Source organism: Grampus griseus, assembly GCF_964374135.1.
Source record: "Grampus griseus genome assembly, chromosome: 12".
NCBI lineage: Eukaryota > Metazoa > Chordata > Mammalia > Artiodactyla > Delphinidae > Grampus > Grampus griseus.
In genome coordinates, this window is record NC_139006.1 from 72264514 (window position 1) to 72289391 (window position 24878).

Sequence of the window (24878 nt, forward strand, 5' to 3'; positions counted from 1 at the left end):
AATAAAAAAGTTAATGTTTGATTTCTTAAAAGAAAAGTACATTCATAAAGTTAATTTGAAGTGTTACAGTGCTAAACATTCATAATTAGTTTAAAATCAGCAATGTACTGAGAAAAATGTTGCTCTCAACGATGGTAAGCCACTGTCTACATAGAATGTAATAGTGAAATAAATATGAAAAGATTCCTTCAGTCAGCTCAGTTTTCCATAGCCTTGCTTATTCTTTCAGCAAATATTCACTGACTCCGTACTATGTGCTAGCTTCTTCCATAGACCCTTTTTTGTCCATGCCAGCCAGTGGGAATCTTTCTTACCTATAAACCCACAACACTTAACTGCCTTTAATACTGGGACCAAAACACGCTCCTTGTGACCATTTTCTTGGCTTTTTTGATCTCTGCAGTAATTTAATTGTATTACGTGTTTCATCAGTAACTAGATTTTAAGTTCTCTAAGGTAGATGCCAGGCATGATATCAGCCCAGATCAGTGCTGGGTACGCAGAAAGCACTCAGTAAAATGAGCCTAATCCGAGTTCAGGAGGCAGTTAAACCTATATATCTTTTTGGTTAAAAAGTCAATCTCATGGTGGAAAAGCTTATAGATATCACTTAACCCAGTGATCCAAGCTGATGTGACCAGCAGTCACACGCCTTCTGATGTGATATGCTGGGAAAGACACGGCACCGATCTACGTACCCTTCCTGCCAACAGTGCGTCATCTGAATCTAATTATGAGGGAACATTAGACAAACCCAAACTGAGGGACCCTCGACAAAATAACAGGCCTGGGCTTTTCAAAAATGTCAGCATATGAAAGATCAAAAACAGGTTGTGGAACTCTTCTAGAATAAAGGAGACTAGAGTAACAATCACCGAACGCAATATGGAATATTAGGTGGGGTCCTGAATCAGAAAGAGAATTCCTGGTAAAATTCGAAAACGTTCTGTACAGATAATAATACTGTAATGTTAAATTTTCTGAGTCTGATCAGTGTACTGTATATAAAAATAGGTGAAGGTTCCCGATCTTAGGGAATACCTACTTAAGTATTTGGGGGAAAGGGGCATGAGATCTGCAACTGACTCTCAAATGGCTGAGAAAACAAGAACTTGTAAATGATAATGACAAAGAATTTGTGACCAGTGCTAACAATGGTGGATATGGAAGAAAATACAGGAGTTCTTTCAAGTGTTCTTGCAATTTTTCTGTAAGTTTGAAATTATTTCAGTATTATGAAGTGATCACTGTCTCCACTTGGCTGCCTGGGCTGGAGGTATGATTTTGATTCCTAAGCACAGCCTCGCTTTTCTCAGAGCTCCTCTCCTGCTACACTCTCCCTTCCCTGGTGTCCCTCAAGCCTCCAGCAGAAGTCCTCAGAGTGACTCACGATATAAAAGCTCATGTGGGTCTACCACCCACGGTGCTGCCACCCAGATTCCACAGCTGGCAGCCCACATCTTTGAAGATACACCAACATCTGCAGGATTCAGATCTACTGCATTTGTCCCTTCGAGTGATGGACATGGTGTAGAATGAAGAAAGAAAACACTAGTTTGGACAAGCCTGCGGAAATCCTCCGGGAGCCAAGGGGTTCATTCACTGCCTATTTTATCCTGGTGTCGCTAAATAAAATGTGTGAAAGGCAGCATCTCAATGAGCCATTCATAGACATACCCTGAGGGGAGACCTACCAATTATAGACATTCGCTTCCGGTCACTGTTGAAGTCTAAAATGGCGAGAACACTGTAGGTCCTCTCAGTGCCCAACTCACTGATGGTGATCGTGTTCTGGGTCCTGGTGAGGAAGACAAAACCGAAGTTCCTGGCGGCGCTTACCAGAGCACCTTCGTCAGGAGAGGCCGCCTGGTAGTTGAGCTGACCTAGCAAGCGAGGCAGGAGAGAAAACGAGAAAAGCTGAGCTCACCACCAAGGGTTCACCAGTGCAGTTCACGTGCTGGGTGAGGATGTATGGTTACCCCTCGGTACCCGCAGGGGACTGATTCCAGGAGCACCCCCAGGCAAATTCTATGGATGCTCTAGTCCCTTATAAAATGGCAGACTACAGCAGATACAGCTGGTGTTCCGCATCTGCAGGCACAGAGGACCAACTGTATTGCAAAGCCCAAATCAGCCTCAAGAAAACAAGTCACTGATTTTTAAGGAGTATGCCAACGTTAATTTTAAAGTTTTTAAAAGGTAAACTTTTATTTCTAATCATAAACAGTGATATAAACTAGAAGTAAAAAAAAAAAGAAAAATCTGGCCAAGAATAGGGGAAAAAAAATCTCATAATCCCACCATCTAGAGGAAAAACAACACTATTGACATTGTTATCATTTCTTCCAGTCCTTTTGGAAATGCCTATTTCTGTAATAGTTTCCATCATGCTAAATATACATTTACATCCTGATTATTTTAACATTGTATTTTGAGCATGTTATCATAGCTTTAAAAAAAGTCTTTCTATGTGTTATTTTAAAGGAATGTAACCCGTGAATGTAACATGTGACCATTTTCCTATTACAGGCACTTAGTTCCTTCCCCCAATTTTTTTACTCTAAAAAATAACATTGTGAACTTCCCTGGTGGTGCAGTGGTTGGGAATCTGCCTGCCAATGCAGGGGACATGGGTTCGATCTCTGGTCCGGGAAGATCCCACATGCCACGGAGCAACTAAGCCCGTGTGCCACAACTACTGAGTCTGCGTGCCACAACTGCTGAAGCCCGCGCACCTAGAGCCCGTGCTCCACAACAAGAGAAGCCACCGCAATGAGAAGCCCGTGCACTGCTGCGAGGAGTGACCGCCGCTCACCACAACTAGAGAAAGCCCGCCTGCAGCAACCAAGACCCAACACAGCCATAAATAAATAAACAAACAAACAAAACTGCCTTCTTTCAAACCACTAAAAAAAAGTTTAAAAAATAAATAAATAATTTAAAAACACTGTAATAAGCATTTTGTATGTGTATAAAGGTTTTTCTGACTCTATTTTCTAAGGATAGCTTCCTAGTCGTGAAAATACTGGGGTAAAGAATATTGGTAAATTTTAAACCTGTTGGCATATATTTTACTCACTTCTTTTCTAAAAGGGTTGTACCAGGTTATCTTCCCTCTAGAAGAGTGTGCTTTCTTCAACTTAGCTATATTCTCATGATTCAAAAAGTCTCAAAATGTATCAATCTGTTCAATATCTTGATATTTGAAAGTTATATAATGGGAAACTGCCTTTATTTCACAACTAAATTGCAACAATAGGAGTAAATCTCACAATGTTGAGTGGAGAAGCCAGACACCAAGTACATACCACATAATTCCATTTACACAAACCGCAAAACAGACAAAAGCCTACCCACACTGTTCGAAGTCAGGACAGTAGTCACCCCTGGAGGGGCAATGACTGAAAGGGAACATAAAAGGGATGTCTAGGGGATGGAAAATGTTCTGTTTGTAAAAATCTGTGTACTCACGACAAGGGAGTATTCAACCTGTGAAAACGAGCTATATGCTTGTCTCTGTTTACATGTTGTACCTCAGTAAAAAATTAAAAGAAAAAAAAAGCTCCGCCTATCCAAGAGTTTCTATTTTTCTACTCTTAGTTCTTCCATCTCAAAGTAGAATGAAAAGTATTTCTATAGTCAGATGAATTTCCACAGGAAAAGGCATTTCGTTTTCCACCATGGTATGATCAGGATGCACCCATAGATGGATGGGCAGTTCTTTACCCCATCCGTCTATGGGGAGGGGGCGGATGCCCCAGGGTGCACAGCTGTAGGTAGAGCTAAACGCCCCGTCCCTACCCTACTCCCTTCACATACATGCGCAGGTGGTTCACTCTAAGTCAATATTAATCACTCCCAAATAGTAATTAAAGATGACAGTTAGGTTGGTCTCTCTCATTCTGTTCACCCAGAAAGTCATACACCAGAAGTTATGAATGTACTTGCTAAATCCAGCCATTCTACAAACACACACACATGCCAGAGGGTAAAATATTTAACCACAGCTAAACAAGCAGCAGTGAGAACACAGTCCCCTCCCTTCGGCAAGTTTCGCTGGCAGGGATATATTGCATCATACTGAAGGCAAACTTATTTCCAACAGAAAGAAAAGGAACAAAATGATAAAAGGTGGTAAAGTTCCCATGAGTAAGACAATCATATCTGGAGAGAACACTGATACTTTTATCATTAAAAGAAAATCCTTCCATTTTGTTCTAGTAACGGAATCACAGAATTGCAGACTAATAGAGACAGGAGGAACTTCAGAGACCTGGTCCAAACTCCAACTTTATGTTTGCAGGAGGAAACCTGGACTAAAAATTAACCTCCTGAAACCTCTTCTGAAGAAAACTCTTTATTTACCACACGCTCAGACACAACCAAAGAGACTTTCTTTTCTTTTACAGACTAATTTGTGGATCACAGAACTGATGCAAATAAAATAGATGCTGAAACAACAAACTCCACCTCTCATTATCCTGATTTCATAGCTTCCTCTGGCTGATAATCTTCTAGTCACCAGTCTTGAAACAAGTTACGTCTCAGATTGACTATCCCCCCACCCCCGCCATTTGTTACTTTCTCATCCTTCCCAAAGACTCCACGCTAACCCAGGTCCTCAGTTTCCTCACCCATCTCGTGTGTCCTGGCTCCAAACTCTTAAAACTCAGCTCTCTAATCATAATCTCATGGTTCATCCCAACTTAAAGGGCTTCAGGCAAAGAAATTGCCTCCAAGCCTTTCGAACTCTTCTCTCCCATGGCCTCTGCAGGAGGCAGGAGGCTACATGGCCCCAAGGTGTGTCTCCCCACCCTGTGTACACATACACTTTCTCCCAGTGACTCAAGCAAACTCTAACCAAGGTACTGCTGGGAAGGGATTTTATTGATATAATTCAGGTCCAGATCAGGGTTGACCTTAAGATAAGGAGATTATCTGGGTGTTCCCAACCTAACTGGGTCAGTCCTCAAAAGGGACGGGGCTCTTCCTGGAGAGAGAGATTTGAAGCATGAAAGGGGTTTGATGGAAGGGAGAGTCTCCACTGCTGGTTTGAAGACAGGGGGAACCATGTGGCAAGGAAGGAGGGAGGCCCTGGGAGCAGAAAGCAGCCCCAGCTGACAGCCAGCAAGGAAATGGAGACCTCAGTCCTACACCCACAGAGAACTGAATCCTGCTCTCAGCTTGCAAGAGGATGCTGATCTCCAGTTGACAACGTGGCCTGACCTTGATTCTAGGGAGATTCTTAGCAGAGAACCCAGTCACGCCGTGTGCCCAGACTTCTGACCTAAAGAACTGTGAGCTGATGAATGGGTGATTTAAGCCACTGACTTGGGGTGATCCACTACAGAGCAACAGAAAACCAATGCAGCTCCTCCACACTCAGCCTCCACGTGCCCTACATGTACTCAACACTTGGGCCACACAAGCCTTCTGCTGAGCATACGTGACAAGATTCTCACCTCTCACTGTTGATGTTATGCATAATAAAAGACGAGCCAATCTCTACTCTTCTTGTAAAAGAGGGAAAGTGAGAGTGCAAGAGCAGAGGCACACCAGCATGGTGGAGTGGAAGGACTCAGCTAAAATGAGTCCTAACATGCTGTCTGAGATCAGGTAGGTCTTGGTGCTTCTGGTCTGAATTTCCTCATCTATAACATTTGGAGGAGTTACTCCCAAGGTCCCTTCCAATGGACCCTTTCAAGGTGCTTTTATGTATCAAAGCCAAAATCATTGTTTCTTTTACCTCCAATAGCTTCTACACATTTCGTTTTCATGTCTATTTCTCCTCTGGAGATCTCATCCACTACATGTGAAGCCTCAGCATCAGGAAACAGAAAAGGACATTCGTTTGTACGCTGGGCTGATTAAAGTGGAGAATGCATATGACAAAAGGGCACCTTTTGCTCTCTCCAGAATGCACATGTGTATCTATATAATGTATCATTGTGTCCATAGGTGACAAGATACCTAGCTTTCATTAATACTCGACAAATTTGCTCTAACAAAGCTAGCACAAGCTGCATTTAAGAATGCTGCAGACTTGGAAACAACCTAAATGTCCATCGACAGATGAATAGAAGATGTGGTATAGATACACAATGGAATATTCCTCAGCCATAAGAAAACAATGAAATAATGCCATTTGCAGCAACATGGATGGACCCAGAGATCATCATACTGAGTGAAGTCAGAAAGAGAAAGACAAATATCATATGATATCACTTATCTGTGGAAGCTAAAATAGGACACAAATGAACTTAAACAGAAACTGACTCACAGAGAGAACAGATTTGTGGTTGCCGAGGGAGAGGGAGGGAAGGGGAGGAATGCAGTGGGAGTTTGGGATTAGCAGATGCAAACTACTGTATAGAATGGATAAACAACAAGGTCCTACTGTATAGCATAGGAAACTGTATTTAATATCCTATGATAAACCATAATGGAAAATAATACAAAAAAGAATGTACCTACATGTATAACTGAATCACTTTGCTGTACAGCAGAAATTAACACAACACTGTGAATCAACTATACTTCAATTTTTTTAAAAAAGGTTAATTAAAAAAAATAGAATTCTTCAGAGGAATCTACAAGTCAACTTGCTTGTTCCCATGCAAATACACACGAATTATGTTCCTTCAAAAGAAAAAGGCACCTTCAGGAGGCCTAGGCTTTTGGCTGCTACTACTTCAAACCCCAAACATATCTGAATGTAAAAAATAAGTTCTCTCTGAAATTATTTTGTAGTAAAGACTGTCCAAGTTTAAAGTCCCCTTATCATCCAGATAAGGTGTGACTCTTCATAAATATTAAGTATTCAGATAGCGAGAAGATTTTGATTCTTCTGTTATAATGCAAGAGTCAATCATTTTTCTTACTGATAAGATTTCAATTCCAAAGTGATAAACACATCTGGCGCTAGAACTGTGAAGGAGATGTATATTTCCGGAGGCCAGGAGCCTGTTTCATGGGTTGCTGGCTCGTATACCATCTAGTGGAAGGGGCCCACAGACAGTCGTCGTTTGGGTGGAGATTCGACAAACTTGTCACGCACACAACTCTCTTTTTATTTTTCCTTTGGACAGTAATATTTGTTATTATAGGAAATATGTATACACCTTGTTATATTTGTACTTTGAATTAATTTAGTGATGATTTGCAATATGCTATGTGGATTCAGGCTGCAATCATTTGAAACTTGACGTGATATACCATCATAATTCATACGATCCTGTGATTCTAAAGTTTAAATCTCACCAGGTTGAGATGGGAATTTTCAGAAGTCATTTACTTTGAGGGTATTTGGGTTCTCTGAAATATGTGACAGGATCCCTGGGAGAAGGACTTTAAGACAGTTGCACTGCTATCCATTCACTTCTTTTCCCCAGAGGGGATTAAAAAAAAAAAAGGACTCAGGCGACCTGGTCTAACTGTTTTGTCAGCTGGCCCTCTGGGTAAACAGACCAATCATATTTTTTAGGAAGAAGAAAGCTTATATCAGAAACGCCTTTTGCAGGATATCTCTGGCAAAGAATTACCTATGGGAAATAGAACCCAGGATCTAGAAGGCAAGGCTCCCTGGAGTATGCCATGTAAGCCATGCACTTCTCTGGGGTATAAAATATCATAATTGAAACCTAACTGAAACACCTCTAGTTCATACAACTCTTTATATGTGCATTCGAGTCCCAAGCACGAGTTCCCCGTAAACTAAAAAAACTGGTCCCCAGTGTCCGAGATGCGAGAGCCACACTCACCGTCGAGCCTGTCCACCATGACCGTGTGGCACACCGCCAGCAGGAAGAAGAACTGTCGCACTTCCGGCTCCTTCCCCGACTGGATTTGCTCGACGAGATAATGGTCATAAAATACAAGCTTCCCATCGGAATACGTATTCCAGCTAAAATCCACTGGCTGAAAGAAGCAGAGGAGGAAAAGTCAGTGTGATTTAAAAGAAACAACTTGGGCTTCACAAATGACAGGAACTTTTCTCTGAAGCCGTGTCTTCATGCAAGCATCACCTTAGGATTTTAACACGTTCTGAAGTGTCAAGAGGCTCACATCTGTCTTAACACAGCCTGTTGTGAGTTGAATTGTGTCCACTCAAAAAGATATGTTGTCCTAACCCCTGGTACCTGGGAATAGGACCTTCTTTGGATATAAGGTCTTGGTCGAGGTGATCAAAATTAGGGTATACTGGATTGGGGGGGCCCTAATCCAATGACTGGTATCTTTATAAAAGGAGGGAAATCTGGACACAGACACACAGGCAGAAGGCCATGTGACGACACAGGCAGACTTCTGAGTGCTGAGTCCACAAGCCAAGGAATGTCAAGGATTGCAGGCAACCACCAGAACCTAGGAAAAGGCAAGCAAGGATTCTGCCCTAGAGCCTCCAGAGGGAGCGTGGCCCTGCTGACACCTTAATTTCAAACTTTTAGCCTCCAGAGCTGTGAGGGAATACATTATTGTTGCTCTAAGCCACCCATTTTATGGTGGTTTGTTACAGCCCAGGAAACTCATACACAACCCAAGAGATTTCCTAAGTGAAAGGACTCACCTCTATTTTGCTATGACTGTTCTGAGAAGCATCCCGATGGTCTCCTGTGAACAAACAGGACAAAACAAATTGAGTCAACGGGTCTCAAAGCCTGTTTCTGGACAGCCCTCGAGTTAAGAATGGTTTTTCAAGAGTTTTAAAAAACAAACAAAGCATAACAAAGAAGATATTTGATACCGACCATATGTGGCCGGCAAAGGCTAAAATATTTCCTATCTGGCTCTTTACAGAAAAAGTGTGCTGGTTTCTGGTCTAGAGGTTCAAATACTGGCAAATTGTGTCCGTCTACACTGCCATCTCCCCTGGGGCCAGAATCACGTCCTATGAAGTGCTTTACCGCCGCCCTCCCCCAGCTCAGAAGGAACCACCACCCACGCAGAGGAGAACCCCTTCCTCAAGCCCTCAGCATCCCACCTTCCTCACTGATGTTCTGGGAAAGTACCATACACAGCACAAAGTTTCCTCCAAGTGGAAAGCATATGATGTTATGCTTACAGCTTTTAAAAGAATTATATCGTTTTTCTTTAAAAGTTAGAGCACCCTATTTGAATACAGCATTAGCCTTGAATCTATAGCACATTTCAGAATATCAAATGGAAATCAATTTTTAAAATATAATTGTAGTGAAATACATGTTAACATACAATTTACCATCTCAACTATTTTTTTTTTTTTTTTGCGGTACGCGGGCCTCTCACTGCTGTGGCCTCTCCCGTTGCGGAGCACAGGCTCCGAACGCGCAGGCTCAGCGGCCATGGCTCACGGGCCCAGCCGCTCCGCGGCATGTGGGATCCTCCCGGACCCGCGTCCCCTGCATCGGCAGGCGGACTCTCAACCACTGCGCCACCAGGGAAGCCCCCTCTCAACTATTTTTGAGTGAACAGTTCAGCCGCACTAAAGTCCAATCACACAGCTGTGCAGCCATCAACACCATCCATGTCCACGGCTCTTTCGTCCGGTAAACTTGAAACTGTGCTCATTAAACACTACCTCTCCTCAGCCCCTGGCAACCACCATTCTACTCTCTGTCTCTGAATTTGACTCCTCCACGTACCTCAAATAAGTGGAATCATACAATATGTGTCCTTCTGTGCCTGGCTTATTTCACTTAGCAGAATGACCTCAAGGTTCATCCATATCGTAGCAAGTTTCAGAATCGCCTTCATTTTTAAGGCTGAATAAAATCCCTGTGTGTATATACCACATTTTCCTTATCCATTCGTCCACTGATGGACACTCAGGTTCCTTCTAAACCTTCACCACTGTGAATAATGCTGCTACGAACATGGGTGTGCACATATTGCTCGAGTCCCTGCTTTCGGTTCATTTGGGGTGTGCACCCAGGAGCAGAACTGCTGGGTCACATGACAAGTTACATTTTTGCGGAATGTGTACCTATTTCTGACTCCTGACCTCCCCGAGCCACTCTGGGAAGGCAGCCTCTGGTCACACATGCCCAGGGACTGAGTCACAGCTTCCACTCACCGTAAATTTGCCCATTGATGCAGCATTTTTTAAAGGTCATGATGTTCTGTGTGAGCGTCCCTGTCTTGTCAGAGAAGATGTAATGGATCTGCCCGAGCTGCTCATTCAGCGTGGTGGTTCTTGCCTTCGCGGGCGTGTCTTTCTCAGGATAGTACATCTGCAGGTCCCAGTTGATGAAGTAACTCTGTCCAAGACGAATCACTTCCACGCTAGGAAGACAAAAGATTACTTTTGACCGAGCTCTCAGATATGAGTGGCAGGCAGTGGATCTTGTCCTAGCTTTGCGCCAGGAGTGAGCTGCTTATCTATTGATACAAAGAGACAAGCCCTGCGGTGACCCATGTGCCCAGTCTCTGGGTTCTCCTGACCAAACACATCTTTCTCCAGCTTCAGGGTCAAAGTGTCCTCTCAGTGTGATTTCCTACTCACTCCTGAGCACATCTGGCCACGGCACCCCACATTCAGAACACGCCACCCACACGGGTGACATGGTAACACTGCAGGGGGCACCCTAGGATGTGACAGCTTCTACTCTTTTCTCTCATTCCCCATCGCACTCAGAGACAACTGGAAAGGCATGTTCACCTTTGCCCCCAACTGGAGGACAAAGGGAGTGAGGGTCCACTAGATTATACACCCGTGTGTACTCTCAAGTGGGACAAAGGGCTTTTGGCAAATAACCCCTAAAGCATGTTTTTTTCCTAAATTGTTTTTTTAACCATTTTTTAATTGAAGTATATTGTGTTAGTTTCAGGTATACAGCAAAGTGATTCAGTGATATATATATATTTTTTGAGGAACGTGTACCTATATTTACATATTCTTTTTCAGATTCTTTTCCATTATAGGTTATTACAAGATACTGAATATAGTTCCCTGTGCTAAACAGTAGGTCCTTGTCATTTATCCATTTTGTATACAGTCCTAAATTCTTACAAGGTTACAGAATGTCCAAAATACGATATTCTAAAAGGATAATTTCCATTTAAAAACTATAACTGATTAAATCTATCTCAACTATGTAAGAAAGGTGCTTACACATCCAGCAACTGTTCAGAGGGCAAAGGATGTGTCTATAATAAGCTAAACAAATGGAAAAATAACTCCCTCCTTCTCTCCTCCCTTCTGTATTTCCTGAGTGCCTACTGTGTACCAGACACCATCCTAGGTACAGGGGACACATCAGTAAACAAAAGAGACAAAAACCCTGCTCTCAAGGAGGTTACCTTCTAATGGAGATGGACAAATAAATAAACTGGTAAACACACAGTATATCAGGTGATGAAAATTCTCTGCAGAAAATCAAAGCAGGGTAAGGGGAGCTGGAGACCGACAGGCAGAGGAAGTGATGTTTAAGAAAGAGAGGGTCAGGAAAAGCCAGGGGGATAAGGTGACTTTTGAGCAGAGATCTGAAGGAAATGAAAGAGCAACCATGTAGATACGGAGGGGAAAAGCATGTTACAGGTGGAGGTCAGAGCAGGCGCAAAGGCCCTGTGGCAGGCACTGGTATGGCTGAGGAATTCAAGGAGGCTAGCGATGAGGGAGTCCAGGGAGTGGGTAGAGATGCTGGAGGTTATGGTTGGGTGTGGAGGGCAGAGCAGCAGATCACATGGGCCTTGTGGGTATAGTGTGGCTTCAGTGAGTCTTTTCTGAATGAATAGACTGTAGGGTTAAAAACAAAGCAGAGATACCATCTGAAATGACCTGATCGATTTATAGTTTGAAAGGACCTTTACTTCCAAGAGAAACAAAGAAAATCATATTAGTCACATGACGTGGCTTTTTAAACCTAAAACTACATATACGGTTTATTTTATAACATACATTTATAGATAGAGACAAAGTCATCTGTATAATAGTTCCCCTAACAAAGGTAAAACTCATCTCAGTTTTTTTTTTTTTTAAATAACTGCAAACACATGGCTCCCCAGGGCTTTACTTCATGTTAAAAGAACAATAGTAACTACCTGTAATAAAATTAAAAATAAAACAAATGCACATGTAATAAAATTAAAATAAAATAAATGCTTCTAATTACAGGTGTGCATGTGGCTCTATATGCCTCTGGGCTATTACTTCTCGGAACTAAGAGAAGCTCTGAATGCTGGGAATATCTCAAGGCACCATTTCTCTCCCAACGGTCTGAAGTTCAAATGACCAGGGATAGTGAACTTTGATATTAAAAAACGAAAAAGTAAAACAAGTCCGAAATATCACAAAACAAGGTGATGACCATTTGTCAGAGATACGATCCTGACTCTTATCGCGGTTGAGGTTGAGATGAGAAACACAGAACATTTTGAGAGGTTGACGGTGGGCAGGGAGAGTGGTATTCCCATTAGAAGGCAGCATTCAGGAAGCCCAGTGAGTTTTCCAAGCAATAGGTATAGCAGGTGGTAATAAGGAAGACACAGAAAAGAGGTTAGGAAGGCTCCTGAAAAGGAAAACAACCAAGTTATTCCACGACGTTGTAAATCTTCACACAGCTCTTTCTGATGCTTGGGCTTTGGAGCCCACCAAGAAGGAATCTTGCCAAGCAAGTGACTAAGGAGTAGAGTTTGATCTCTGAATCTGGTAGCCGTACCTATCAAGAGGTCGAGATAAAAGATGCTGTGTCTGGCACAGAGCAGACACACCAACGTTAATTTCCTCTCCCCGTATCACCCTCAAATCTGAAATGAAAGCTATTTTCTTACTTGTTCCTTATGACCTTTGAAACAAGAATTGCTAGAGCTGAAGGTGTTAAGTTGGGAAGATGTACTGTGTTCTTCCATTAAAGCAAAAGGCCAAAGAGAAGACAGCCTTACCTGACGTAGAGAGAGATGGGCACCAGGGTATTCAGAACAATGATGTAGCCCCAGAAATTTAGGAATCCACGGTAGGAGGGTGTGGTGTCTTCTCCATCATAGAGGTACCAAGAATAATTGCCAACTTGAGCTTCCCAGTAAGCATGGCCGATGGCAAGACCCGCAGAAAGCAAGATAAGGACAACAAAGATCTAAAAGACATTCAACAGTTAAGTTTATTCGAAAGATGCATTATCGACCCCACGCATTTTATAGATGCTAGTTTATCTTATCAATACTTTCCTTATGTATGATAATTTAGTAGTCTGTAAAAACAACACACTTAAAATAGAAACAGTGTCATAAGAATGCTTTGAAAGTCTATTTATTTCCATGGTTGATTGATTTATCCTACATACCACATATAAGGTGAGGTTTTGTTCCCAAAATTATCTTTCAGAAGAGAAGGTGGTATCTTACATTCAAATCTTTAAATATTCTCATATTATTGGACATCCTCTCAATTACTTTTCCTTTGAACAATAGCACGCTGTTTGGGAAAGACACCTTACCTTAGCGTGAAACAATTTCAAAGAATGCTAAATTGGGATACGTATAGAAAATGTTGGAAGGAAATGATTTTTTTTTAAAGAAGAAGGCAAGAAAATTTTACCCAGATTTGGGTAATTATTCCTGAAGGTTTAATGATCACTTAACGTTTACGATCCTTTAAGAAGTCATATAGTAAGTATTCTGTTGTGGAAATTGAGCATATACTGAAGGGATGAATAAAAAAGTCAACAGCCCTAGTGCTAGTTGGTTATTTGTGGGTAAGAATAAAATTTCCAGGGGAAAATTTAATTTTCTGGACACAGATTCCGAAAGTGCTCTATTTCAAAAGAACTTGGCACAGAGGAGAGATGATGAGCACCTGTGAAGGCTCACACCATAACCAAGACAATGACATGGAAGATGCATCAGAAAAGTTCAAATGAAGCTTTCATGAAATGTGAGAGCAGGGAAAAACAAATTGTCCTTAAATTAATATATTACTTTTATGTAATTTTGAATATGTATATGCAATTGAAGTACTGTAAGTATTATAAGTCTCTAAAAGTTTACGTATTCAAATTAAACTAGATCAGATTGATCAAAATGGTGGACTAGAAGGACCTGGAATTCACCTCCCCTGTGAACATACCAAACTAAACTAAATACCTGAAAAAACTTCTCATTGGCAAACTGGAGGACTGCCTGATATTTAGGGCCACGCTACATGCAGAACAGTTAACATAGCAGTCCTGAGACTGCTATCCTTAGAAGGCCTGTTTGCAAGGTTGACTGTTGGCTGGCTTTTGGGAACTTAGATTTTGGAAGGGTTTCCTGATTCCTTATTTCTTATTCTCTGACAAGAATGGCTCACTGTGCCTAACTATTTGTGTAAAACAATATGTTTTATGCTGAATACCCACATTCCTTTAGCGAGTCTGAAATTTTGGTACATGCCAGGCAGATAAGTGCCTACACGACCAGACCCCAATAAAACCCAGGCACTGAGTCTCTAATGAGCTTCTCTGGTATAACCAACATTTCACATGGGCTGACACAAGTTGTTACTGGGGAGGATTAAGTGTGTCTGGTGTGTATGACCCCACTGGGTGTGTATGACCCCACTGGGAGAGGACTCTTGGAAGCTTGCGCCTGGTTTCCTCTGAACTTTGCCCCATGAGCCTTCTCCCTTTGCTGATCTTGCTTTGTAATAAGCAAGAATTATCATAATAAATTCTAACTATAAGGACAACTATACACTGAATTCTATAAGTCCTCCTAGTGAATCATCAAAACTGGGGGTGGTCTTGGGGACCCTTGAGAGAACTTATACCTAAATTTGCCTTATATTTGGACTCATACAGTACATGTCGGGGGCAAAAAAAAAAAAGGTTGGCTTTTAACAGAACTATCCCTATGGGAAACTAACAGCAGTAAAATCAACCCTACATTGACTTTAGGAGTCCAGTCCCACTAACTTATCTAAGGCTCCCTGGTTTCCCAACTGATCACTTCACTCATCAACTCAGGATACCCAACAACTGAAATTTACATTCCCAGGGAGATTCTCCAATTAGAAATGTAGCATTTCTGAGAAAAGGTGAGGGAACCTCCTCTCCCACCCCCCCCCCCCAACTCTGGTGCACCTTGTGAACTTTCCTACTTGGCCTACAGAGATAAGACTTCTCTGCGTCAACAAATCTAGACCAAAAGACAGCAATCTACCAAAACAGAAAATAAATACCGTATACACCATGTAGTTCATCAAGTAATCAATTTTAGTTCTTTTAAATCTGGTTTTCCCACTATTCTTCATTATTTTAGTGTCAGCACCTAAAAATGGAAAATTCAATATGATCAACAATGGGGAAAATCAATTCACTGGCATGTCAATAAAATGACTCTTTCTTTGGTTTCAACGGAGAAAGGACATAAAATCAATTTCCTCCTTTAAATTTTTAATGAGCCTACAGATCAATTTCCCAAGAGACTCAGAAAGTACCTGCAAAAATGACCAATCCATGGCAGAAATCAGTGTTCCTGATTACACAGCCGCGTAACAAAATTTTATCAGCATCCAAAGGAAAACTTGTATTTCTCCAAAACAGTGTTCCTGTAAACTTATCTAGTCGGTTATTCGGTTCCTCACATTCAATAAAACCTTTTAAAGGAGATATGATCTACATAAGTACTCACATATGAAAGATTTTCTGGTTTTAATGAATACGGACTGAATCAAGCAATGAAAATTTGAAACAAAGGAAGACATGTTTGCACAAACCATCAAATGTTGCCAATGAATTTTCTTTCTGGAGATGCTGGTGTGTGATTTCAAGTGCCATTTTGAACTTTAAATTGGTTTCTCTAAAGGAAGAGAAAAAAAAATTAAATGAACAAATGTCAGAGTTCGAACAGGAAGTTAAAGAAAATTGTACAAAGTAACATTAGGCATACCTGGAAGTGAAAGGTAAATAATTAGTTTTTTTCTATTTTCAAACTCTCTGTTCACTTTGGAACTTCAGGTTTGGATGAAGTTATCCCCTGAACTAGATTAAAATCCCTGACCTGGGAAATGTTGGCCCCCTTTGCTGTTTGTTACAGTGAGGCAATCTGGGTAGGACAGAGGTACCCAGAAGCTTCCTTTCCCACTTCTTACTAACTTAATTCTTACCACCAACCTGAACTATCAAACTGCTGTTTAAAAACTTAGCTTCTAATACTTAATCACACTAAGATAATTCTACAAAACACACTTGTGTTTGAAAGGGTCAAGACTCTATCAATTTAATATTTTCTAGAGTGATAACTGGATCCTATGTCTTTGAAAGATTAATTCTATCTAAAAAAGGACATGGTCACCTTACCCCCAATACTTGGCATGTTCCCACCGCAGTGGAAGGCTAGGCACATGCAAGAGGACACGCGGGGCCAGGCTGCGCACACATGCTCTGGAAAGCAAGCCTTTCTTACTACGATGAATGACTTTTTTCAAGTTCCACAAATACTGACTGGGGATTTCCATGCACAAAGAAGTGGACCAGTGGTTCTCAACCTTCCATTCTGTTTGCTCTGACAGAGCATGCTAGCATTTTATATCTTTGTAAAACTTTAGAATCTCTCACTCACGGGAATAAGAGCTGTTGTACAGTTAAGGTTGAACAATCAACAGACTGATGTATAGAGCAAAGAAAGCCTCGTTTTTACTCAGATGATCTCAGCTCTCCATCACGAAGCTTACACACATCTAGGGTGTGGGGAAAGGGGTTCATGCCAGAATGGAAAGCACAGGCACTGGCCTTGGGAGCGAGCACAGGGGAGTAGCACTCCAACTCTGCCACCCACTGTGTGACCTTGGGCAGGCGGCCTCCCTCCAGTGCCTCAGTTTCCTCATGAGTAACTTCGAGATAATAATAATATTGCCTCATAGGGTTGTTGAAAAGATTAAATGAGCTACTACACAAAACTAATGCAATCTAGTCAGCACTCCATAAATATACTGAAAACTGGTCAAAATGGTCAAAAATGGCAGTTTATCTTTTCAAGTGGTAGCATAATAACCAAAACCTACAAAGGGGGAAAATAGTCCACTGGCAAAGACTTTAGAAATCTATTCTTTTTATCCAAAACAGATACTAATAGTCATTCATCTGTGTCTGAGCACTGATCAGCAGCTTACAAAGGGCTCAGGCATACATTGTGTCATCAAACCTTCTACTTTCCCTGAAAATGGACTTTCAAATATGGCGATGGAATAGGCAAAGAGAAGCTGGTATACTAGGGAGTCAGACCACTGTTGTCTTACTGTTGGTCCTTCTAGGTACTAACGAGGCAAAGACAAAGAGAGGCTGGTCTCCTACAGAGGTTGCTGGGCAGCCAGCAGGGGGTAGAGGTAAGGCCAGACCTCAGGGCTTCTCATCCAAGTGCACAGCTTTCAATGTAACAAAGGTTAGCCTTCCAAAGGTTAGCTTTCCAACAGGCCCAGGTAAGACCCACTCACCCATCCAGTTCAGCCGTTTCCACGTAGCAGAGGCTGTTAGGTTCAGAGCTGGACAGCAGCAGGATGTCAGCCTGTTTGAAACAAAACACACCGATAACACAGAGAGACCCCGACCCCCCAGGCAAAACTGAGCACCAGGTCAGATGTGAGGGCAAGGAATGAGACAGCAGAGCTTGTCCACTTACTGGGATGAAATCATTTTTTTTCAGACGAATGACATCTCCGACTTGAATCTCTTTCCACTTGGCAATTTTGAACCTAAATATTAAAAAAAAAAATGATAGTTTAGTGGCTTTTTAAAGTTACTGGCAAGGGATTTGGAATTATTCTGTCTGGAAGCCAAAGATTCTGGGAAAACATATACATCACAGGGAAAAGGTGCCAGAAGTTCAGCCATCTGATGATTAAGGGGTCACAGGACCGTCATCTCCTCTGAAGGAAGGAACAATGGCGGTGCTGACTTTGATGTGTCCTTTCCATTCTATGTTGTATAACTGAGGGTCAATGGGGGCTCCTTAAATGTGTGGGAAGGAGACACATGCCACCCCTCTGTTTTTGCTCATGTCCTGTACTCCCAGCCCTTCTCCTTCCTTTCCTCTCAGTTATCCATCACCCGCTAGTCCCAGGACAGGGATGCACTATGGCTCCCACATGGGCCACCTGGAATCATCATGGAGCTCTAGTGCTGGCCTCCTCTCTACTGTTTAAAGTTATCTTTTTGATGAGCGTGTACCACTTTCCTAATGAATCTCCTAAGGATATTGATAAAATAAAAAGATTGCTTCCTTCAGTATTAAATTCTACTGGAAACACCCATTTAAATGCTTAACAAGTCAACATTTTTTAAAAGTTTTAAAATATAGTATAGGCAGACCTTGGAGATACTGCAGGTTCAGCTCCAGACTACCACAACAAAGCAAATATTGCAATAAAGCGAGTCATATGAAATTTTTGGTTTCCAGTGCATATAAGTGTTATGTTTACACTATACTGTAGTCTATTAGGTGTGCAATAGCATTATATCTAAAAGTAATGTACATACATTCTTTAAAAATACTCTATTGCTAAAAAACTCTGTCATCTGAGCCTTCAGTGAGTTGCAATCTTTTTGCAAAAGCAACATCAAAGATCACTGATCACAGATCACCATAACAAAAAAATAATAATGATTAAGTTTGAAATATTTCAAGAATTACCAAAATGTGACAGAGACACGAAATGAGCAAATGCTGTTGGAAATACAGCAGCTTGCTTGACGCAGGGTTGCCACAAACCTTCAATTTGTTAAAAAAATGCAGTATTTGTGAAGCGCAATAATGCAAAATGCAATAAAGTAAGGTCTGCCTGTTGTTTGTTTTAAAGGTTTTCATTATAGAAAAGATATCCCTAACAGATATTATGAACCTACCACAACTAATATCCTTAATTGTTTTGGAGACAGAAATCCATTACTATATTGGTCCTCCCATTAATTTATGGATAAAAGAGACCTGGAGATTTAAGGTACATTTAAAATATACGCTTATACCTCAGTTTCCCCAATTTTACAAGAATGTAATACACAATTTTTAATCTCAAGATTTTTCTTAACCTGGCTTATCTTTCACTAAGAGGAATGGTAGTTAGTTTACATTTTAATATTTCTGAAATGGTCAATTAACAATTTGCGTGTGGGTCTCAATTATAAATGAATAAGTTAAGCACCTTCTTGCCACGGCTCTTCAGGGGTATTAGAAGCAATTCCGTTTGACTCTTCCACTGTGATGTCCAGTTTCCCCTTGGGAGACTCCTGTCACTTTGCCCCACGGATGCCCAAGTCCCCATACCTGGGCTGTCGGGGCCACAGTCATGCCTATATGCAGTCCTAACCCCAGTTCAAGGCTACTCAGAGCTACTCTTTACCAGTGTAGTCGGCCGGGCTGTGGGCTACACGGGGCTCTGGCTGTGAATCTCACCACCATCCACGACAGTGATTCTAAGTGACTTGAAAGTTAACCTTTGGAACAGAATCTATTTATTTGGAAGGGAAAAAAAGCATCTAAACATATTTATAGATTAAAATAGTCTATATTCAAAGTAGACACCCCTGAAGTGTGGCTATACCTCGGGTTGTTTTCCTCAGTGTTGACACACGAAACGTCTTTGAATTGGGCCTTAGTCGCTATTTTTAGCACTTGAATTTGTAGTTCTGCCTGGAAGCTCTTGCTCAAAAAACGACTCACCACTGGTCCCTGAGTTGGCACGTGGGTCACCACTGACTACATTACTTTAGCAAACATTGAGGAGCACGTTCTGTGCGCTGGGTGCTCAGGCGGACACAAAAACAAATACCACCAGGTGCAGTCTCCCCAAGAAACTCAGAGTCCCAGAGAGATGAGACTTCCACACAAATAATTCTAATGAAATTCAGATCCTAATAAGAAAGATGAAAACAAAACGCTCTGAAAACACAGTGAGGGACTTCCCCGGTGGCGCAGTGGTTAAGAATCCGCCTGCCAATGCAGGGGACACGGGTTCGAGCCCTGGTCCGGGAAGATCCCACATGCTGCGGAGCAACTAAGCCCGTGTGCCACAACTACTGAGCCTGCGCTGTAGAGCCCGTGAGTAACAACTACTGAGCCCGCGTGCCACAACTATTGAGCCCGTGTGCCACAACTACTGAGCCCATGAGCCACAACTACTGAAGCCCGCGCACCTAGAGCCCGTGCTCCGCAACAAAGACAAGCCAACGCAATGAGAAGCCTGCGCACCGCAACGAAGAGTAGCCCCCGCTCATCTCAACTAGAGAAAGCCCATGCGCAGCAACGAAATAAATAAATATCTAAATAAATAAATTTATTTAAAAAAAAAAACAGTGAAGGAAGAAATCACTGTAGCTGGGGAGTCAGGAAGGGTGTCAGGTCATCTGGGCAAAGCCCTGGGCAGCATAAGTTTGGGAAGAGCAGAGATGAAGCGGCACACTCCAGGATGAGTGTAAACACAGGAGTGCCGAGGACACAGAGCCCCATCGGGCAACCGCCTGGACCCCAACTTGGGTATAGCTTTGTCTTAGGAAGTGAAGAGAGGCCTTTATAAGGAAAACGTTCATGCACTGATAGACTTTCAAGTTCAAATAGTTATCTCTAAGGATGTTTCCAGATGTATTTGTACAACACATCCTTGGAAGAAAGTCACACATTGAGAAAAGCATGGTACCTGCCATCCTTAATGACTTCACACGTCCTATTGTTGATTTCGTTGTCCATTTTATGGCGAGCCTTGAGAGGAGGGATGGGAAAGGTTATTTTAATAATCTCAAAATGCCAAGTATTAATGCCACTTGAAAATATGCTTGCAGCAGTGAGGAGGAAGCTGCGGAAAAAATCCTTACCACATCGTCCACGAGGTCTTTGATGGCCGTGATGCCCAGCACCACCAGCAAGGGCACCAGGGTGGTATACCACGCCAGGGTCGTGATTTGAGGGATTGCCTGAAAGAGATAAAAAAGAAGGCGTACGAGTGTGCCCAGGAAGGCACAGCTAACCTACAGGCAACTGCTGACTCTAAGCTTGTTGATTCTAAGGCTAAGCACCCAGCTAACCTTTCTCGTGCCTCTCTCTCTCTCTCTCTCTCTCTCTCTCTGTCTCTCTCTCACTTCTGGTCTCCTGGGACACAGCCCAGAGGACAGTGGCTCCTGGTCTCATTATGGCTTTCACTGGACACCAAGGAAGCTCTGTAACATGATATCTAAGAGAGAAATGCTCCAGACCTTTTGTGAAAGTCATAATTAACTACGGGCAGGCACTGTAGGGTCCCAGGGGGAAGCAGTCCCTTAACTTTTAGGGACTGCATACAGCAGGCTCTACGCTGCTGGTTGCTCAGCAGTGGTCTCTGAGGGTCCCGTGATGGAGGCAAAAACGGCAGTAGATAGTGGCTGGCTCTGGATTGGGTGGGGCATCTATGGGACCATTAGAAGAAAGTGCTTCCTTCATGGTCCTTGCTATCCGTCTAGCCAAGAAAGAGGGTGGCCTTGCAGGAAGCCTCGCATCCATCAAGATGGCCATCAAGTTGGAATAAAAGATTGGGAAGCAAGTAAAGACCTCTTGCAACCATCCTATTGATCGTCAGGCCACATCATGTAGTGGTTAAAATGACAAGCTTTGGAGTCAAACTCCTGGATCCAAGTCCTACCCAGCCTCGCCACGTAGGGTGATAGGACTTGAAGCAAGTTCCTCTGCCTCACCAGCCTTCAGTTCTTCTCTGCAAATTGAAGGTTATGATAGTACTTAACGAGCACAAGAATTAAGTGAAGTAACAGTGCAAGGAAAGGGCTGCCTAGGGCTATTACTAGTTCCCTAATCTGCATCACTGTACCTTCAGAAAAGATAATTAGGGGATGGTTAGAAGAGAGAAAGCTCATTTCCCACATTATTGTCAATATGCGGAACTCCCCTTTTCCATCTAGAAGGAAGTAAAGGGAAGGTAGCACTTTGCTATCCAGATACGTGAATTCCTTGCCACGATTAGGATAAAAAACAACAACAACAAAAAACCTCAGGAAAAAATTAGGCCTTTCCAGTAGTGTAAAACTAGTTCACAAAAATAATTTGAGAATTATGACCAAAATACTAATAAAAATCAATATTTTGGCATCTAAATAAAAAAATAAAGGCCAACCATGAAAAAATGGATTTAATTTTAAGGTACGATTATTTTACAAAGTGAAGATTTTAACTTGACTCACTTCAGGGAAACCAGTTTTACCACTGACATCAGTAGGAAATTGAATTTTTTAAAATACAGAATTAAAATAACATTTCCATTTGCTCCCATTCCCTGTTCATTTAGCACTGTTGAGCTCGTTGTCTATAAGGCACTTTCCCTTACGTGCAGAACGCAGATGTCCGTATAGAAAACTTTCAAGATTATTCACATTTTATATGCAACTTAAACAATAACAACCTGAATGTTATTAAGTCACCATAATTCAAAACAGATTTAAGATATCAAAGGGCATTACCTGTAAGATAAGAAGGACCAGGAAATAGAAATTGGCTGCTCTCTTAAACTGCTCAAACAAATTCATTGGTAGAAAGGTAAACGCATTATACTTGTATGTTTTAATTGCATTAGTCTGTTGGAAAAAATGAGAAAGTCATTCTAAACAATGCCACACACTTATCACAGCGTCACAATGTATATACACCTGCAAAAATCACTAAGCCCTGTGGCCTACAGGGACCAAGGACATAAGTCGTCAGAAAGATACTGAGATTTCCTTTAAGCTTTTACTTCTAACTGGGTCTCAAAATGACCCCTTGGAGGCTTATGTCAGAGACAGTAACAAGATGCAGACATTTCACCTCAAAGGTCTCTGTGGCAAATCTGGCTGTGACCAAATGGATCCTGCTGTTGGGTCCCCTGACCCCTTAGAAGCCTCCTTGAAAATGGGGCAAAGATGGGAAGAAAATAGGAGACATCAACATGGGGGGGAAAGGAACGTTCTTTTACTTAAGAGGGATGGAGGCTGTGTGAGTAAGAGGGATGGAGGCTGTGTGAGAAAAAGAGACGGGTGTGGCTGAGCTGTGTGCCCCAAAAGATATGCTCAAGTCCTCACCCCGATACCTGCGATGGTCATCTTATTTGGAAATATAGTATTTGCAGATGTAATCAGGTTACAGTGAAGTCATGCTGGATTAAGGTGGCCCTAATCCAATGACTGCTGGCCTTAGTAGAGAAAAATTGGGCAAAGACACAGAAACACACAGGGAGGCCATGTGGAGACAGAGGCAGAGAGATTGGAGTGCTGCGTCTACAGGCCAAGGAACACCACGGAGTGTCAGCCAGAAGCCACAGGAGACGTTTGGAACAGATTCTCCCTCAGATGCTCCAGAAGGAACCAACCTTGCTGACACCTTGATGTTAGACTCCTGGCCCCTTGAATCGTAAGAGAATAAATTTCTGTTGACTTAAACCACCCGAGTGGTAGCACTTCATTAGAGCAGTCCTAGGGATCTAACAGACAAACATTTCAGCCCAGACGTAGTGGGGGTTCTTTATATTTCAATGACAATAAGCATTTTTGAGGTGAAAATATCTTCAAAGTCTCTAAATCCATCACAGGCAGAGGAGGGGGAAATAAGTTACTAAGATTCCTTTCAAATTCTTATTACTGTCAAAAACAAGGCTTCTGTGATATTACTGTAGATTCTTTTATAAAATATTTTTAAAAGAGCTTTGTACACACAGAGAGGAAATTTCAATCTACACAATTTTGTTTTGTTTTAAGCCACCCCCACACACCCTTAAGGTAGTTAATCTTAGTGGGATGAATAAAAATGACATTCTAGGAATCTAAAATATGATACAAATGAACCTGTCTATGAAACAGAAACAGACTCACAGACCTAGAGAACAGACTTGTGGTTGCCAAGGGGAATGGAGTGAGAGTTTGGGGTTAGCAGATTCAAACTATTATATATAGGATGGATAAACAACAAGGTCCTACTGTATAGCACAGGGAACTATAGTCAATATCCTGTGATAAACCACAATGGAAAAGAACTTTTAAAAGAATGTGTGTGTGTGTGTGTGTGTATATATATATATATATATATATATATATATATATATATATATATATATATATATATATATATATAAAACTGAATCACTTCGTTGTTCAGCAGAAATTAACACAACACTGTAAATCAACTAGACTTCAATTTCAAAAATGACATCTAGAGAACTAATGATGATTATCAGTAGCCCCAGGCCAGGGGTTACCTGGAAGGCAGGTACCACACGAAGCCAGTAAGCATGATGGCTACTGGGAAAAACTGGCTTTTACTAAAATTAATTTAGGAAGTTAAAATCAACTTACCGCATATTTGCTCTCCTTAATACAAAAGAACTTTGTGTTCATAAAATGAGGTTGTTCGTGGAAGCTTCGATCATTTGCTTTGACTTGCCATGTACAATCTTTAAAAAAGAAAGAGAAAAAAGTCCATCAAGTTGAAAATTCGTAGGTTGCTATGGGTTGAATTATGTCCTTCCTAGATTCACGCATTGAAGCCCTAACCCCCATCCTGTACCTCAGAATATGACCTTATTTGGAAATAGTCACTGCAGATACAATTAAGTTAAAGTGGGGTCATTAGAGTGGACCCTAATCCAATATGACTTTAGGACAAAAGAAAATTGGGACAGAGATACCCATAGAGGGAAGACAGTGTGAAGCCACAGGGAGAAGACAGCCACTTACAAGCCAAGGAGAAAGAGGCCTGGAACAGATATTTCCCTCACAGCCCTCAAAAGGAATCAACACCACAACACTTTGATCACAGACTTCTAGCCTCCAGAACTGTGAGACAAAAAATATCTGCTGTTCAAGCCGCCCAGTTTATGGTACTTTGTTAGGGCAGCCTGAGCAAACCAATGACCATGTTGTAACTTGACCCACTGTCCATACAACATTCAATTCTAAAAGAGAAATCCTCATTTAAACATGGCCCGAACA

At 41.8% G+C, this 24878-nt stretch overlaps 1 protein-coding gene across 1 annotated transcript in view; it reads right to left on the reverse strand.

The window, feature by feature from the left end:
• The window catches only part of ATP8B1 (ATPase phospholipid transporting 8B1), a 113103-nt gene that overhangs the window by 18562 nt on the left and 69663 nt on the right, over positions 1 to 24878 (reverse strand). Inside the window, exons 3-16 of the mRNA XM_082668149.1 lie at positions 24243 to 24340; positions 22380 to 22493; positions 20751 to 20849; positions 20576 to 20637; positions 17566 to 17638; positions 17381 to 17451; positions 15665 to 15747; positions 15386 to 15544; positions 15128 to 15216; positions 12856 to 13046; positions 10049 to 10257; positions 8564 to 8607; positions 7761 to 7917; positions 1695 to 1883 (exon numbers count right to left, since the gene is read on the reverse strand). Coding sequence (XP_082524275.1) covers positions 1695 to 1883; positions 7761 to 7917; positions 8564 to 8607; positions 10049 to 10257; positions 12856 to 13046; positions 15128 to 15216; positions 15386 to 15544; positions 15665 to 15747; positions 17381 to 17451; positions 17566 to 17638; positions 20576 to 20637; positions 20751 to 20849; positions 22380 to 22493; positions 24243 to 24340 — 1638 coding nt within the window. The remainder of the gene's footprint in view (positions 1 to 1694; positions 1884 to 7760; positions 7918 to 8563; positions 8608 to 10048; positions 10258 to 12855; positions 13047 to 15127; positions 15217 to 15385; positions 15545 to 15664; positions 15748 to 17380; positions 17452 to 17565; positions 17639 to 20575; positions 20638 to 20750; positions 20850 to 22379; positions 22494 to 24242; positions 24341 to 24878) is intronic.